We start from the raw sequence: 18,813 nt of genomic DNA on the forward strand, positions 1-18,813 counted from the left end.
TAGACAACTTGTTTGTATGGGGTGTGTCGGGGGTATCTTTTGAACACAATACAAAAAATGGGTACATTAGGGAGTCTTTTGAGATCAATAACGGGATGTACAGAAAGCCTGACGCGCAAGGTTATATATATGTAATTTCTTCCTGTTTTATAGGATATTTTAGATGAATCTGGAAGTGAACATATTTGTACTGTGGAGTCATGCTATGGCGTCATGCTAATAAGATTTAATTAATTTATACATTTAGACTATACAGGCTCATATGTCAACGCGGGTAAAAAGACGGCAGTCTATATAGGTTAAGGATAGCCTATACTGAAGCTAGATCTAGAGATAGAGATTAGTAATTTATTAACGTTCTTTGCCTAGAGGCGATAACTCAGCAGGTAATTAATCACAAAACTAGAAAGGGAGGACAGGGTATTACCTATTTTGCTGGCAGCTCAAAAGCTGCAGGTTATTATATCCAATTGTTGGTCCTCATAGTGGCGTCAGAAACAGTATCCGTCACTGTAGATGAATATATAGATAGGGAAAACATATCTGCAATTAGATGCTAAGGTCTAGTTACTATTTAGTAGCCTACATTAAACATCCTGTATAAGGAGGCTTTTGCCACATGCATAGTGTGCTTTATAAGGATAAATCTGCAATATAATGGGAATTACCTTTAGGTAGACGATTTCCAGGTATTTGAATGATAATTCATACGGATATTTTGATGTATTTACGAGTTAAAAAATGCCATAAGCATTAAGTAGGCTGAAATAGATACAAAAGAAAAGGAGATCTGGGATTAAACAGACATGCCAGCTAAGTATCTGTGTAGCTTGTAGTTTGTAATTTAACACAAGATACAAAAACGGCCCAAAGTCACGTAGTTATTTATATAGTGGCACAGTGACAGTATGTCAAGGACGTTATGTTTTTACGTTTATACAGCTTTATGATAGTGCTAAAAAACGATATGCTTAAGCTATTACCTTCAATTAAAAGGTCAAATTCCGACAGCAAGATAGTGCTGCTCTGCCGTTCCAAATTCGGTAATTATAGTGGTTGATCTCGGGTACAGCTTAACAAAGAACTCTAAAATAGCAATAGAAAGAAAGGTGCTTTAGGGGAGAGACGCCTATCGTGTTATTCGGCGTCTCTACATGGCTACCGCGAGCTAATTCTTACCTTCTTATGTTATCGCAGATGTGGGCTGCAGGATGGTGCAGCTCCGAACCCAGGCTGGCGGCTGCAGCCTTGCCGATGAAGAAAAAAACGGAAGAGGGGAAATTGACTCCCTCGCGAATGACAGCTCTTTTATTGTTTAAAAAAAGAGCGCGAATTGCTGGCCGATAATGGGGTATAGTGGAAACGGAGAGAGGACAGAGTTTCTCTTCTACGAAACGTAATGCTTTTTAAACATGGCGATGAAAGCTGGGATAGATCGAGTGTTAATCTCCTAGCCATGTTGGAAGAGGGAATAAGTTAACTTGTGCCCTAGAGAACACGTTCAGTGGGGGATTACACTATATAAGCTAATATACCATGGTGTATTTTAGTAAAGGGGACAATCATCGACCGACGTAAACCTGTTCAGATTATTTAATGAGTATCATGGGTATCTCCGCACACGTTTTTCCAAAGATTACTGCCTGGCTAGACCAGTTTGTAGGGATGGGCTCTTCGCCTATTCGGTCCTGCAGGACCTCCGTGTGTGACATTGGTCCGCAGACCCACCTCTGGGGAGGTATTGCTTGGGTATCTATTCAAAGGTAAGGAATCTCTGGCTACAAGTCTTTATCAGATGAACAAGTTACTTAGCTTTAAGAATGCCTTAGCTGGTAGAGACTATATCTAGCCGCAGATTCCTTACCGACCCACCCATCCTTCCCGCTCCGAGAACGGATTTCTAGTGACATAGCTGACACCTTCAGGGGCCTAGTTTTCCATTCTAGTGGGGAGTGTTCTTCATAACACCACGTTTCTGGCATGGAAAGTCGTTAAAAAAAAACATATGTCAGCCCGCCTGGGTGGCGCCTGTATTGGTGCCACGGACGCCACTTCAGGCGCGTACAAAGCACTCAGAGCCGATTGACAGCACCTACTGGCACACAGGGATACTGCTCATGAAAAATCTTTCACATTCAGTCTACCGCTTGGGAAAACTCAAAGGTAAGGAATCTGTGGCTAAAGTCTCTACCAGAGAAGGCATTAGCTAAGGTAAGTAACTTTTTCGTTAGTAAATCAATTTTCGAGGTACGTGCATGTTTTATGAACTTCATGCTCAAACTTGCAAATCTTAGCATGTGTGTGCCTAATTAGGTATGCAAATGGCTTTGTGAATCAGCCCCCTCAATAAATCAATCTGGAATAGAATAGGATTGCATCGCATTAGCCTGCGCTTTAGTCTTGCAAATAGGTGACATTCATGCTGTAACTCGTATTTATTTATGAACATAAGAGCAACTTTTAACCAGTTGTAAGCGCACTTTGTATCAGAGACGTTGTTTCAGGCGTTTGGCAGTCATTACGCAGTTTTGCTCATTGGGTAATCGGTTATTTTTTATATTTTCAGGAGCACTGTACTCTTGGTAGTGTTGTCGAACGAACTAGCTCAGGGCTTATTGGTCCCTTGGATTCCAGTATCACCCCAGAAAAAGCCTGAAACACCGGTGCAAGTGGAGAAAAGCAAAAAGGGTGCTGCAAGGGCATCTGGAAAAGCAAAAATCGTACAGGTTTTGTCAGTCGATCCAAATGCACTTCCCAATCTCACAACTGCTTTAGAGGTATTGTGTTTTTTATTGATCCAATGTCGATATATTTATCTATTCTATTATATGAAAACTCACTTCATTTCTGTGGAGTGTATGTTTACTGTATTTCAAGTGCCTTATAGAGATGAAACTGTTTATTTTTTTGTTTTTTATTTTGATTCCATGTCATGTATAACAATCACTGCAACCTGAGCTTGCTTGGTTTGATATGTCTGTCTTTGGAGCTACCACACTTTATGGTGCATATTAGTCCTATATTGTTTTCACTAGCACCTTCCAAGCTAAAACGGTTAGTACAATGTTTGTGAATAAAGTCAGATATGTTATTTGATTGCTATTATTGAGAAGCCTTTAATTGATAGTTTAATTGTTCAGTTCTGTATGTCTTTCATTGAAAGCAGTTTCCAAAACGCCAGATTCCGATTCTAATATACAAAGCAGGAGTGACACGCCAGAGCATTTAACAATTCCTCTTAGTGTAATTCATGTTACTAAATTGCTTTTCGATTCAAGAGTCAACATGCATCGGCAAAACCAACAATTCTGGTGAGGGTCGCCTGCCTTTTGGCAATTTTGTTTTGATTTCTGATGATTTTTTCAAAACTTTATGGTTCAGGAAGCTGTCAGACCTTCATCAATGTAAACAAAAACATTGCCAAAAGGCACACATTTTGTTTTGGCCTACAAAAAAAGCATGCATCACCATTAGTACCTCCTGGCACTGAAGGTAACTACTTTGTGTGTTGATGTGCACCTTGTGAAAGGGCAGCACATCAACAGCTTGCTGAAGTTAGCAAATAGCTGAAGTGTGCTGATACACTGCCCCTAAATTCATGCTGGAGTGGGAGGAAGGAAAATGTGAATAACAGAACCATAGACTAATGGAAGAAGTCCGGTTGAAAACCCCTATGGGTAATTATGTTAAAAACTTAATTTTAGTGAAATAAAAAAGGTCTTGGCTGGCAGGCTTAAAAAAGCGAATCTGTCTGCCATTGGCTGCCAACCTCTTGCCTTAGGGAAAGAAGAAGGAAAGAAAGGGAAAGTCAAGAAAAAGGGAGGAAAGGGAAAAAGGGACAAAAGAAAGAGTATGGCAAGACAGAAAAAGGAAGGAAGGAAAAAAGGAAAGAAAGGAAGGAAAGAGGGGAGGAAGAAAATAAAGAGGAAGACAAGGAAAAAGGGAAGTGGGGAAAGCAAGAAAGAAAAAGGAAGGAAGGGAAAGAAAGAAAGATGTAAGAAAAGAAGCAAAGAAAGAAGGAAAGAGGAAGGCAAGAAAGAAGGAAAGAATGAGGAAGGAAGCAAAGCAGAAAAGAAAGAAGGTTGACTGAAAGTAAGGTTGCAAAGATAGAGTAGCCCCATGAGCTTATATACTGAGTTTGTGTGAGCTGTTGGTATGGTGTGAAAAAAATGCATTCAGATAAACCAAGGCCACCTAGGAATTTACAACAGCGGAACTGAAGCTGGAATACACCATGTGCTCTAATTTGGTAAAAAGTGGCTTGCTATCACATCAGGCAGTTTTCAGGTAATAATAAAGTACAATCAAGAACACTGGCACTGAAAGAAACTACTTTGTGTGTGGATGTGTTCCTTGGGAAAGGGTTAAATGCAGTCACTCAAAGTGAAGTTATTAGCCAGTGGCTGAAGAAGGCTGCACCAGTGCTCATGCTGTATGCTGTAGTGGACGGAAGCAAAATGTGAGTGCCACAAGAACAGACCACTGAATGACGAGAGTTGGTTGAAAGCCCATTTATGTAAGTATGTTACACATATAGTTTTTGTAAAATTAAATGGTCTTGGCTAATGCCAGACCTAAATAGCAGGCCCAGATGCATAAAATGATCTACTCGTATTATGCAAAGCAGTACATCAGTTAAAGATAATGTTTATTTCATCCTCGTAACATCAATATCAAAAACAGCCAACACGTTTCGTCCCGGATAGAACAGGACTTCTGCAGGGCTGTCAATAGATAGATCAAAATGGAGGGCATTCGTTAAAACAAAATCAATGGAAGGCTAAACAATTAAAACCAATATAAGAAGATATTTCAGACAACCTAGTGGCACAGAACCAACATGTCAGGTACACCATAGAAAAGAATCAACGCATAGATTCCTAATTAAATTCTCTTAACTTGTCATCAGTTTTACAAGACATTTAGACCAAAGTATATTTTTATACACAAACTGTTTTTCTATATATATTTCTCTGCTAATCACTATACAGATGATATTCCATGTTGAAGGAGAACCTATTTGAATTTCAACCATATAGAACCATATTTCAAATTCCTATATAGTAAGAATCCTTGAAACATAGGCAACACCTGTCAAAAAGACCAGATAAGCCTTCTTCTTACAACTCTCGAAAGGGTAAGGAACATTCACCACTATCAAGTTTCCAAGCTTTTAGACAGGTCAGAGGCAAAATGTAATCATCAACACATAGCAACAAGCATATACAATTCATCGTAAAAGAATCAGTAGAAAAAAAAGATAAAAATAAGTAAGACCACCAGTTTCCATATATTAAAATTCTGAAAACTTAAAACATCAATAAGAAACTAGAAATTACATTGAGACATGCAAATAAACAATTCCCGAGCAGGTGCTGATCTTTTGTAGTTAAACAGACAATATGCGTTTAATAGACCAGGCCGCGAAGAGAACTTTAGATACTACTATATCTATCATGCCTGTAGAATCACTTTTACAAATTCTAAGAGGGTTTGTCCGATTTGTCAAGCCCAAAAGATGACATAAAGGCACAATCCACCTGCCTCTAGGTCTGACAAATCGTAGGGAGAAACATAGCAAGTGTTCCTGATTTTTTAAGAAGAGCATACATGACTAGCACAAAACAGACTCAGGCATTTCAGAACCCCAAGATTATGTAGACACCGCAATTGTCAAATTCCCATACCTAAGCTGAAAAAAGTGAGCGAACATGCACTGGTCAAATGTGGTTTGAAAATTCCTCTGTCTTAGGCACAAACGTATGAAATAAAAAAAGCCTTGTGAGGCTACACATATAACTAAGTGATTCATTGTGAGCAGCAACAGTCTCCCAGTATCCTAATTTAACCACACTAACCGCAGTGGATGAGATAGAAGATGGATCTTCCCAAAGGTTAGCTAGACCCAGATCATGCAATTATTTTGAATGTATGCCAACCACTTGATTTTCTTATAACATTGTAGTTTAAGAATGTCTGCAAGACCTTCTCTGAAGGGTTGCAATCCTTCAGTAGCCCAAACGCGATCCCAGTAGAGGTCAATGTCCAATCTGAGTGGCTCTAAAAAGGCACCTTTCCTCAATCCTGTTAGGGCTCTCGCCATTAAATCCTGATCATATCCTTGATGTAGCACTTACCTCCAAAATGTTGAGGGTAAGATCTGAAAAAAGATTTTAAATATCAGTACCATTTCTCAAATATCTTAATTTTATTTTACTCCTGAAATATCGTCCATTTTGAGCTTACCATATGCATATACCTTGAAGTATTAATTGCTTTTATTCCGATTTTTAAGGACGAGCAGAGTCCTTAGTAAACAGAGAAATCTGTGAATAAATTATAAAACCTTGTGTCAAATCTTTGTACATAAAATGCTTTATTGGGCTTTTAAAACCCTGTTTTTTATAACCTGCTAACTACCATGATAAAATAATTACTATGTTTGACGCTGTGGTGTGTAATCTGCTGAATCCTTTAAATTATGATCAAGAAATACAAATTTTCATAAAAAGAGGTGAAAGAACTACATAAGGTATTCTAAACCTTATTTCATTCATCCAACAGCCATTATACACTGTGAAAGCTTCAACTTTTGAACCCCAGTTGAAGGCATTCAAATGTAGTCAAACCCCAGCAGTCCACTTTTCCTAGAAACTTATTTTTCAAATATTGCATTCCACGTATCCCAACAGATGACAAATAACACTTTAAGCAAGGTAAATAAACTTCGAAGAAGCCCATTAACGTTACACACATTAATGCTTCTTAATGCAACCAGACAATGACCCAGACTAAGGCCTGTTAAAGGGTAAAAGGACTGCAAATTTGTAAGGGTGAACCCTCAATCGCAAAGAGTATACACACATCATATGGCAATATCCTGCATTGCACAGGTGTTCATCCAAAATACATGAACCACTAAAAAAGCAGAAAATGTATACAATGGCCCCCAAACCAAACAATTTAGCCCGAGCTCATCTAACTGCATCACATATCACAATGAAATGTCATACTAACATAAAAATATGCTGTCTCTACACCGTTGGTATGGCGCCGGGCATTCTTGGAGAAAATAGAAGCAAAGTGCATATAGCAAGGGCATCTCTCAGTTCCAAGACAAAAGAAAAATCTCACCTGCAAAGACTTGTCAATTAAAACATTACTTATTGTTATGCTCGGGCACTCTGTTACTATAACTCTCTCCCCAGCTGATAATAATGCTTAGTTGGGGTAGACATTGAACTATTTGCATACTTGTATGATAAAATATTGTCTAAAATATTCCAAAAATGAAAATCCCAAAATAAGCATTATATTAAAGCTCCAAAAAAACAAAAAATGTTGATACCTGCTCTATGTATTGCGGCACAGTGACATAAGGGTGTGCTGGTGAGGCAGCATATTAAGTTCCTCCTTCATTTCCCGCAGCCCTGGGATGCCCCCGGGTAGCCATGCGCTATATAAGAGCCTATCCGTCCATATCCATTTGTATACCGCAAACTGAAACAGTTTGCCAAGCATATCTTCAACCTTCTCTGCCAGGAGATCCTCATCAATAGTCATAAGCACTGAATATTCCCGCCCATGTGCGGGACCCCGGAAACAATATAAAAATATATATGTAAAAAAAACACATACATCTCGTTCCAAATATATGTAAATACATATATCATTTTTCTCACACTAATGCAGCTCCAAACCCAAGGCTAGACAATGTAAACACTTGTATATATACTGCAATTAGAAAGGAAAAAAAACACATTAGGTCAAATAGTCCTTGAACTTTGTGTTTTAATGAGTAAAAACACCCATAAATTCTGCAAATTGCTCATAAAAGACATTGTCAGCCATAAGCTGCATTGAAAAGTAAATAACACAGAAAACTGAAAGCATTTTCAGTTAAAACTGGCACCGTGCCTTTAAGGCAGCCATGACCCCAGGCTTCCCATCATGCCTCAGGGGTGACAGTTAGGTCAGTTGTTCTTTTCGGCTCTTTCAGTCAGGACCCTGGTTAAACAGCTCCCACCTTTTTTTGACTTTCTGTCAAAATTAATTGGTGTTTTCCTTCAATTTTTGTCTTCACTCGACGGCTTTTAGCCTTAGAGAGCTAGTGCTGCCTTTTTTAGCCTCAAAAAAGGTTAATTTGTGGTCAAAAATGCCTTTGCTTTTTGATCCCTGCTCTTTCTGTGGGAAGAAGAAAGCTAAGACTGATACACATCCTGTGTGTATCCTCTGCCTCCTGACTCTCATTCTCCAGAAAGCTGTGATCACTGCAAGTCCTTGTCAAGTAGAACTCTCAAGAACAGAGAAAAAATCAGGATTTATGATCTTTCTGAGAGAGGTAGGTCTCCAAAGAGACAGAAAAAGCGTAGGTCGACGTTGGGAGATGTCCAGGTTTGCTCTCCTTCGGCGTCGGGATCGGCGTCGAAGGTTCCACCGACGACGAGTCAACTCCCCTCGACGGTGAAGACTTCAGCGTCGAGAGTCAAGGTAACTCCACTGCAGTTAACCGGGCGATGTGCAGCGTCGAGGGAGAGGTCGACGTTGAAGCGTAGAAGATCGACATCGAGACCTCCGTTGTCGAAGCCTCAGGTCCAATCTTCCACGCCGAAGGCTCCGTCGACGCCTAGTCACCGGCGTTCGACGTCTAGGCATCCTCCGTCGACGCCAGGTCATCGACGTCGAGGCACCCTCCGTCGCCGTCTCATCATCGACGGTTAACGTCGGGGCACCCTCCGACGCCGTCTCATTATCGACGATCGACGTTGAGGCATTCCAGTTGAGGGAATTCAGCGACCCAGCATCCTCCATCGGCGTCCAGTCATAGGCGCTCGATGTCAAGGACTCCTCCGTCGACGTCACCCCCCCGGCGTTCGACGTCGAGACATGGGACTCCAGCCCAATCTCTTCCGATTCATCAGCCAGTGGTGGCGCAACACACCGAGACATCGAAGCGGCCGGCTCCGTCTTTGAGTCATGGGCCTACATCTTAGAGGTCCTCAAGAACAGCTTTGACTGCAGAAGGGGACCAGGGCTCTCCAGAGAGCATCGGTCACGATGCCAAGAGGAAGAGAACTCCAGAGCATCGTGGGTCTCACTGTCACACTGCTTCTCCTGTGAGTCTGTCTTCCTCATCAAGATCATCTACTGACCCGGATGTGATCATTTACCCGTCGGGCAGCGAAGAATCAAGGCACTCTCCTTCACCTCCTCCACAGGGGCGAAACGATGTAGCACCTGCACGATCTCCGGTGAGGGACGCCGCACAGCAGCCTCCTACCGTCAGACTGTCTCCACGATGGTATGCACCGCTGCACAACTGGGCTACAGATAAAGAGACGGCGTCTCGATTGCAGCAGCCTTTTTCTAGACCTAGAGAACGGTCTCGTTCTCCGGTGAGGTCCAAAGGAAGATCACGCTCTCCGGTTCGCCGTAGGGAAATATCACGCTCTAGAGTTCGTGCCTCCATGCGTAGATCCAGATCTAGGAGCAGGAGGAGAGAACAAAAATCACCTACTACCTCTTCGTCTCCGACACGCTCCCATAGAAAATACTCGCTCACTCTGACGGATTCCCCTCCATCAAGGGTATCTCCGATCGAGGATATCTTCTCCTTTTAGGACATACTGGGTAGAGGGGCTATAAAACTGGGAGTTCCCTTAACAACTCTGCAGGTCTAGACCTCAGTGATTTTTGAAACGCTGCATCACAGGTCGGCACCTAAACCCCTTTTGCCGTTAGTGCCTGGCATTATAGAGCCAGTGATGGAGGTATTCCTCACTCCAGCAACGGTCAAAGCGGCTCCGGCGAGGATCCTGAAGAAATATAAATCTCCAGGAGAGGACCCTCTGTTTCTTCAAGCTGATCCTCCCCCGGACTCAGTACTCATCTCAGCAGCAAGGAAATCCAGTGCGGTTTCCTCTTCTGCTACTGTACCTCTGGACAAAGACAGCAAGACGCAAGATTCGTGGGGGAGACGAGTCTCCAGTACTTCGGCGTCTTTTCTTAAGGTTTGTAACGCAGAGGCCCTTTTGGGACGTTACGATAGGTCCCTGTGGGATTCTCTACAGCGTTTTGTGGACAAAGTCCCTCAGGAAGACCGTAAGGACTTTGAAGAAGTCCTTCTGGAGGGCAGTCAGGTCTCCAACCAAATTATAGGTGCCGCAGCGGATGGGGCGACCCTGGCGGTTCATGGATATGCCCATGGAATATCGGCAAGGAGATCATTCTGGTTGCGTCTCTAATGGCTTTACAACCAGAAGCCAAAGCGCGTATTCTGAACTTGCCGTTTTCGGGGACTTCACTGTTTGGAGCGAGCACGGATGAAGAGATGCAGCGCATGAAAACAGAGCTGGATACTCTCAAGGCGGTGGGTCTCGAAAAGAAAAAAGATTTCAAAAAGAAATACCGCTCCTACAGCAAGGGCTCTTCCAAACAGCGGGTTCAAACGCCTAACTGGCAGAAGAGTCAAGACCAGCAGGGTCAGCAAAAGTCCCAGTATAGAGGAAAGCATAGTTCCAGAGGAGGAGGGAATCAACACCAGGGCAACAACACTGTCAAAGCTCAGTCCAAGCAATGAGTCTTTCCTTCCCCCAGCGCTGTGGACCACTCCAGTGGGGAGAAGCCTTGTGGGTCATTTGGAAGAGTGGCAAAGCATCACAAACGACAGATGGGTGTTATCTATACTTCGGAATGATTACTGTCTTCGTTTCAGTCATCATCCTCCACCTGTTCCCCCGATGGCAACATCGAATCATCAGTTACACCTTCTGCAAAAAGAAGTGGCCACTCTTCTCGAGAAGTCAGCCTTCGAGAGAGTGCCAGTGTCTCAAAGGGGAAAAGGGGTATACTCCCGATATTTTCGGGTCAGAAAAAAGGGGCAAAACGCAGAATTCAGACCTATTCTGGACTTGCGAACTCTCAATCTGTGTGTCAAAAAGGAAAAATTTTGCATGTTGGTGCTTCACCAAATATATCCACATCTCAGGGGGGGAGATTGGATGTGCTCGCTGGACCTCCAAGATGCTTACTTTCATGTTCCAATACACCCCAGTCACAGGAGATTTCTTCGGTTCTGGGGACCTCCCACTATCAGTTCAAAGTCCTGCCGTTTGGGTGAAGTCGGCTCCCCGGGTGTTCACAAAGTGTGTTGCAGTGGTAGCAGCCGCCCTACGCCGCAGAGGGGTCTTCGTATACCCATACCTGGACGATTGGCTGGTGAAAGGTCCCTCCCCAGACAGCGTAAGAAATCAGTTCCAGACTTGCATACAGCTCTGCCAGCGACTAGGACTACATGTCAACTTCGGAAAATCAGTCTCTCAACCCACCACTTCCTAGGAGCTCTGCTAGACTCCGAAGTAGGAAAAGTGTTTCCTTCGAAGGAGAGACAGTTTTCGATAACCCAGAAATGTCAGCTGGTGCTTCGCAACAAGGCTCAGAAAGTGCGCCGGATTGCCTCCCTGCTAGGGTCGATGGCATCATGCATCTTCCTGGTCCCGAATGCCAGACTTCGAATGCGTCTTCTTCAGCAGGATCTGGAGGACAAGTGGGACCAGCAATCAGCTCGCTGGGACGATCACATCATTCTCTCAGACGCAGCTCGAGCTTCCATTCCATGGTGGACCAAAAGACACAATATGCAGGTGGGAGTTCTGTTCCATCAACCTCCTCCTGTGCAGACTCTGATCACGGATGCTTCCCTTCTAGGTTGGTGAGCACACGTGGGTCAACTGCAGGTGCAAGGGCTGTGGTCGCACAAAGAAAGTACCTACCACATCAACATGCTGGAGTTGAGAGCAGTCCACCTAGCTCTCAAGGCGTTCCTTCCCTCGATTTACGAAGCTTCAGTTCTAGTACAGACGGACAACACCACCACAATGTACTATTTGAACAAGCAGGGGGGAACGCGCTCACGAACTCTGTCGCTGGAAGCACAACGGATTTGGCATTGGCTTCTGGCTCGCAAGTTGTCCATCACAGCAGTCCACCTCCCAGGAGAGCAGAATGTGAGGGCGGACGCTCTAAGCCGTCATTTCGATGACAAGGAGGATTGGGTGCTACACAACGCAGTGGTAGAGAAATGTTCCAATCCTGGGGTCGTCCCACCATAGAATTGTTCGCGGACGACCAAAACACAAACTGCCAAGACTTTGCCTCCAGGTTCTACCGGCCAGGGACGAGAAGGAATGCTCTTTTGATCGACTGGTCAGGGGAATTTGTGTACGCCTTTCCACCACTACCCCTTAACCCCGAAGGTGGTGAGCAAGTTAACACACTCGTGAACAACGATGATCCTCATCGCCCCGGACTGGCCGAGGCAATAGTGGTACACGGACCTGATTCACCTGTCAGTGACTCCTCACAAGAGGTTACCATGCAGGCCGGACCTGTTGTCTAAGATGAATGGGAGGATTTACCACCCCAACCTTCTGTCACTGAATTTGGCAGCATGGCTCCTGAGGTCATACAGTTTGGGCATCTAGGGCTGCCAGAGGACTGCATGTTCATCCTAAAAGAGGCAAGGCAGCCCTCCACAAGACATTCTTATGCATGCAAGTGGAAGCGATTCTATATGTGGTGTATACAGAATCATCATAATCCAGTTCAATGTCAGGAAGAAGCAGTGCTTCCTCACCTGTTATATCTGGCTAAAGCAGGATTAAAGTTTAATTCCATCAAGGTTAAGCATGAGCGAATTTTGCGGATCTCGCGTTCGCGAATTTTGCAGATTTGCGGATTCGCAATCCGCAAAATCCGCGAATTCCCGCGAATTTGCGGATTTTTTTTTTTTTTGTGTTCGCCCGTGTTTCTGCCAGTTCGCGAGGGTTTTGTACACTTTCGCAAATTGCGAACTTACCTGTCGGGTCGCAAGTTTCGCGAACTTGTTGTTTCTACGTGTCCAGCCTGTTTGGGACACTCTTCTTCATCACTGCCACTCTCTGTCACCACTGCCACTCTCTGACTACTCATGCCACCCTCTGGCCCACCCATGCCACCCTCTGTTTCATCACCACACCCTCTGGTTGTCCAGTGTACATTATTTTCGGCAAAGCAAAGCACACCTTCCCTGCCTCAAGTGACCTGAATTAATTTGGGGCTGATTAATGTGTCACAGAATATTTTTTTAGCTGGCACCTGCTTCCTTAGTGCGCCCTGATTAGTGATCTTTTGCACTTGCTAAGTGCTTTCATTGTTGCAAAATTAGTTACAACACCTGCCCTGCCCCAACTGACAATAATGAATTAGGGGCTGATTAATGGATTTTAACTTCCAGCCTGGCTCCTGCTTGTCTCCCTTAGCTGTAATTCAGGACCTTTGTGGCATATGTGTAACTATTCTGAGGTTCAGAGCAGGGTCACATAATAGTTTCAACTGGCAACTGAACTCTGGAGGGGCCCCTCAGGAAGCACTACAGGAAATGGCTACTAATGATGAGCCTGAACTTTTGAACCTGGTAAGTAGTTACTTTCAGTTTTGCTAAGATCGTATTTCTGCAATTTTGCACTTATTCGCGGGGCGCGAACTCACGCGAACTCACGCGAACAGTGCGAGCAGTGCGAGCAAAATCCGCTGCTCGCGGATTTGCGGATTTTGCGGGAGATTCGCAAATCTCGCGGATTGCGGATTTCCCGAAAATCCGCAAAATCCGCGAGCGGAACGGATTTTCCGCCCATGCCTAATCAAGGTGCACCTAGCTGCTATAACAGCCTATAGGCGGTCACTTTCTCAATCCTCTTTTTTCCAGGTACCATCTGTCAAAGACTTCCTGCAAGGGTTAAAGAAGGTATACCCTCCAGTACGTCCTCCTTCTCCTCCCTGGGAGTTGAACCTGGTGCTATCGAAGCTAATGAGTCCACCTTTTGAACCCTTTCATAAAGCTAATTTACAACATCTTTCGTGGAAAGCAGCTTTTTTGGTAGCAATCACGTCGGCTCGCAGAGTGAGCGAGATTCAAGCTCTCTGTTCCTCTGAACCCTATACGGTGTTCCATTTGAATAGAGTGATGCTACCGACGCATCCATCTTTCTTGCCTAAAGTGGTGTCAGATTTTCATGTAAATCAAACCATTTCTCTGCCCACTTTCTTTCCCAATCCCTCTACACCAGCTGAGAGGGCTCTGCATTCTTTAGACCTGAAAAGAGTTTTAAAGTTCTATCTAGATAGGTCTAAGGTTATTCGTCACTCTGATCATCTCTTTGTTAACTATGGATCGATCAGGACAGGTCATGCTGCCTCGAAGCGTCCTATCTCAAGATGGATCGTTTCATGTGTTAAACTTGCTTACCAGCTGGCGCAGAAGCCCTTGGGGGTTTCTCCCAGAGCGCATTCCACCAGAGGGAAAGCTGTGACTGCGGCTTTCCTCACTAATGTGCCCATGTCTGAGATTTGTAAGGCGGCGACCTGGAGGTCCGCCCATACATTTACCAGACATTACTGTCTTGATTCTGACACGAGAGCAGATACCCAGGTAGGCCAGGCCTCCATGAGGAATCTATTTAACAGCTGATTCGGGCTGTTGTGATTGGTCTTTTTAAGTTGGGTCATGTACTTTTCATTTACCTGCATGTGGTTGATGGGCTTGCTATTCTATTCAGTGCTTATGACTATTGATGAGGATCCACTGGAAGAGAAGGATAAGTTACTTACCTGTAATCATAGTTCTCTTCCAGGGGTATCCTCATCAAAGTCATAAGCACACCCGCCCTCCTCCCCAGGTAATTGAGAGATGCAAGTTTCTGACTTGTAGTTTAGCCCTGACTTCAGGGTTATGCAAAGAACAACTGACCTAACTGTCACCCCTGAGGCATGATGGGAAGCCTGGGGTCATGGCTGCCTTAAAGGCACAGTGCAAGTTTTAACTGAAAATGCTTTCAGTTTTCTGTGTTATTTACTTTTCAATGCAGCTTATGGCTGACAATGTCTTTAATGAGCAATTTGCAGAATTTATGGTTGTTTTTACTCATTAAAACACAAAGTTCAAGGACTATTTGACCTAATGTGTTTGTGTTTCCTTTCTAATTGCTGTACATATACAAGTGTTTACATTGTCTAGCCTTGGGTTTGGAGCTGCTTTGGTGTGAGAAAAATGATATATGTATTTACATATATTTGTTAAAACACAAAGTTCAAGGACTATTTGACCTAATGTGTTTGTGTTTCCTTTCTAATTGCTGTACATATACAAGTGTTTACATTGTCTAGCCTTGGGTTTGGAGCTGCTTTGGTGTGAGAAAAATGATATATGTATTTACATATATTTGGATGAGATATATGTGTTTTTTACATATATATTTTTATATTGTATCCGGGGTCCCGCACATGGGCGGGAATATTCAGTGCTTATGACTTTGATGAGGATACCCCTGGAAGAGAATTAGGATTACTGGTAAGTAACTTATCCATATTGTTTTTTAAAAGGTTGTAGCCATCACCTCACACGCCGGCAGTGACAGAATGTTGGCAATCTTTATACAATCCACAGATCATCCCAATGCATTGCCAATGTCAAAAAATATAACAACATGGCGGGGTGCTATGGAAAAGCAGCCCGCTTTTGAGACCCCGAAGCTGCTCGGTTTATCACCTTTAATTTACCTATGATCCTATTAAAATAACGAGGCAGGCGCTGGAAACTGGAAGGCAAGAACAAGGTTTATTTCTCTAGAGGAGAGCACATCTACCGCAGACACCGGGATGTCTCTCAGGGAGGTGTTCTAACTTCAACTCTTCAACAGGCTACTTTTATACAGTGTTTCGATAATACAATCTTTATGAGCGGTGTCATGTAAGCTTGGTATCCCCGCCCCGGACAAGATGCCATACATTCCAGACAAGTTGGTTCGTAACCTCCCAATCATAGACAGTCGGACATATGATGTTTATCGGGCAGCTGGCCTTCTGCCTCAGGGTCGTGAACATGTGAGACTGGTCAGGGTTTTACGTCCTTCACTGTTGATAGGAAAACAAGTTCCATTGTCCATTCGGAGGTGCATTCTTTGGGGAGCAATAAACTAGGTTAATGCGGGGCCTTTTGATATCTACAATCTTTGGTTACATGCACAGGGATGGGGAGGAACAGGGAATGCAGAGGTTTGTGGCGGCAATAGAATGTTCTTTTGAAGCTAACATCAAACGTGGGCATGTCCGCTAGATTATGTCCCTTAGTACACATACCAAGTCGGTCAGAGGGTCATACAGATACTTGTGGAAGTGCAGGTGAGACAGAGGTGAACAACAGAACACAAAATGGTTGTGGTCGATCAAAATGGCTGCGGCCTATGTGTGCGTAGAAAAGGACCATCGGGCAAGATGGTGCAAGTAATGTTCACGATTATCGGCCCAGGTTTCACAGTCCGCCCTTTGAACATGACTAGCCAGCTTGTCAGTTTACTTCGATCCCCATAATGTCCTGTATCTCTTGTTCATATAGTACTCTCTTTTTTGTCACTTGAGTGTCCATAGCCTTAGGGCGCAAGGTGCTTATAAAAAGGGAACACAGAGGCGGAATACAGTGCACCCATAAACAACAACCACAAATTGCCAATACTGGGATCAAGAGGATCATTGATAACTTCCAACCCCACTCTTTTAAGATACCCCAAAGCTAATTTCTAAGTGTCCAAGTTTCTGTTCCTTGATGGATTTCCAAAGACAGTCTGTGGAGATGCTAAATAGTTTCATAAACAGAAGGTGAAGTTTCCAGGGACGTATGTGCAACAGCTGGCACCCATGATGCGACATGCCCCCCCACGGTCCGCTAGTACCACGTCCAGGACCATGCGAATTTGTAGGGCCACCAGACGGACTGCCTGAAGCTCGGCAGTGTTGTTGGTGAGGATGCCAGCTGTGATGTTCAGGGCAGTTTTAATTGCCTGAGTCAGGTGCCTGATGGCTCAGCTGTTAGCCATTGGTCCCCATAGCGGAACGAGCTCTTTCGCTGCGTCGAGGAATTGTGATGCAGCAGAGTCTGCTTGGTCAGTGTCTTTGGAACGCCTTTCTCGATGATGCCCTGCAGGGGCTGTGTAGGTTGGTGGTAGAACAAAGGCGATGTAGCACGCGCCACCCCAGCCTCCTGGGAGCCAGGTGTAGGCCTTGGTTCCGCAGGCAAAGTACATTTTGGGTGAGGCCACAAATGCTGGAGGGTCGGCAGTGTTCAGAGTCCTTGTGATATTGCACGTGTTGTGGCATACATTTTTAGTCCCACGGCCTTTGATGCACACAAGGCCCAAGACATTCATCACAGATAGGGACACAGGCAGCGTGGCAGCGGTTCTTTTCTTGAGGTAGGAAAAGGTGGTTCTGACAGGATTGTTGAAAACTTGGATTTCCACTTGCTCTTTGGAAGGGACATTTATTGGGAGTGTCGCGCTGGTGGAGTGAGGACAGAAAGGAGCTGCTGTTCTTCCTGTCTTGTTCAGCCAGAACTCAGTGTAAAAACAAGCAATTGTTTCATCGGAAGTGGCATTGTCCCTGTAACTTTCTTGGAGGAGCATCATCCAGGTGAGGCAGGATCCATGAACAGAGAAGGGTGAAGGCATGAATGGGATAGATCGTTCAGTGGCATGTGGTAGCAGTCCACAGACCCAGCAGTTGGTGGCATTTGTGGCAAGACTGTGCTGGTGCAACAGTTGTACAAAAGAGTTGTTCCAAAATTTTTTGCGCCGTTCTCTGAGGTAAGGCGACAGTGATATCAGATAATGTTCTTTCTGGGTGGTAGGTTGCACAGTGGGAAACATTGTTCTGTGTGCAGGAGCATTCTCTTCAATGATCCAGACTGTGATCATTAGCAGGAGACAGGTGAGAAATACTGCCGCAAGTGCAATTGTCTTTGTGCTGTGCAAGTTGGAGGTCTTGGAGGCTTTGCCATTGTTCTTCCTGTGTTAGATATCTTCCACAATCTTCAAGGGACTCAGTGACTGGCAGGACCACAGACTTTGTCTAGCATTTTACCCTGGTATCCTTGGCTGTGCTTCCGATCTGAGGTTTTCGACTCTGTAAGTGGCCTGGTTGTCGGAGCACCCTCCTTTCGTTGATCTCAGGTTGTACCCCTTCTTGGACGGCACCCTGGGGTCCGGAGCTTCTGTGAGTTGTAGTGTGTCTTCTTGTGGATAGCAACTAAGAGCTGGCTGGTCTTTCGTTAGAACTTCCTCGAGTACCTCCACCTCTTCGCAGGTTGCCAGCGTCGGAGGGATTTTCTTGCAGTGGTGGGCACGCAGCCAATTTTGCTTCCCTTCCACTCGAAGGGCAGTTCGGGTGGTGATCAAGACTTGCCAGGGGCCCGTCCACCTCGGCTCCAGACTCTTGGTACTCTGGAAGTTCTTCACAAGGACATGGTCTCCGGGCTTTATCTCATGTCCAGGGCCCCTGGATACATCTGGCAAGGCTTGCTGCACCTGCTAGTGGATAAGTGTTAGCTCGTTTGTCAGTTTATACAAATAGTTGGACATTAGTATATCCGGGACATCGTTAATGGAGGATGATTTTGGAGCTGCCCAAATGCTCATAGGCCTGCCGAAGAATACCTCATAAGGAGTTAGTCTGTGCTTGGTCGGGGTGGAGCGCATTGACAGTAATGCCAATGGGAGGGCATCAGGCCATTTTAACCTGGTTGTGGCAACTATTTTGGCCAGTTTTAGCTTCAAGTTTGCATTGTGTCTTTCTACCCGGCCCGCTGATTGGGGGTGGAAGACGGCATGAAACTTCTGTTTTACCCCCAACCCTCTCAGGATGTTCTGTATCACCTTGGCTACGAAGTGGGGGCCATTATCACTCCATAAAATTCTACAAAGGCCATAGCGAGGGAAGAATTCTTTG

The 18,813-nt window shown here is 44.5% G+C and overlaps 1 protein-coding gene across 1 annotated transcript in view; it reads left to right on the forward strand.

The window, feature by feature from the left end:
- The window catches only part of CFAP46 (cilia and flagella associated protein 46), a 1,558,477-nt gene that overhangs the window by 443,268 nt on the left and 1,096,396 nt on the right, over positions 1-18,813 (forward strand). The window contains exon 20 of the mRNA XM_086922533.1: positions 2,567-2,777. Within this exon, the coding sequence (XP_086778659.1) occupies positions 2,567-2,777 (211 nt within the window). The remainder of the gene's footprint in view (positions 1-2,566; positions 2,778-18,813) is intronic.

Source organism: Lissotriton vulgaris, chromosome 5 (assembly GCF_964263255.1).
Source record: "Lissotriton vulgaris chromosome 5, aLisVul1.2, whole genome shotgun sequence".
Taxonomy (NCBI): domain Eukaryota; kingdom Metazoa; phylum Chordata; class Amphibia; order Caudata; family Salamandridae; genus Lissotriton; species Lissotriton vulgaris.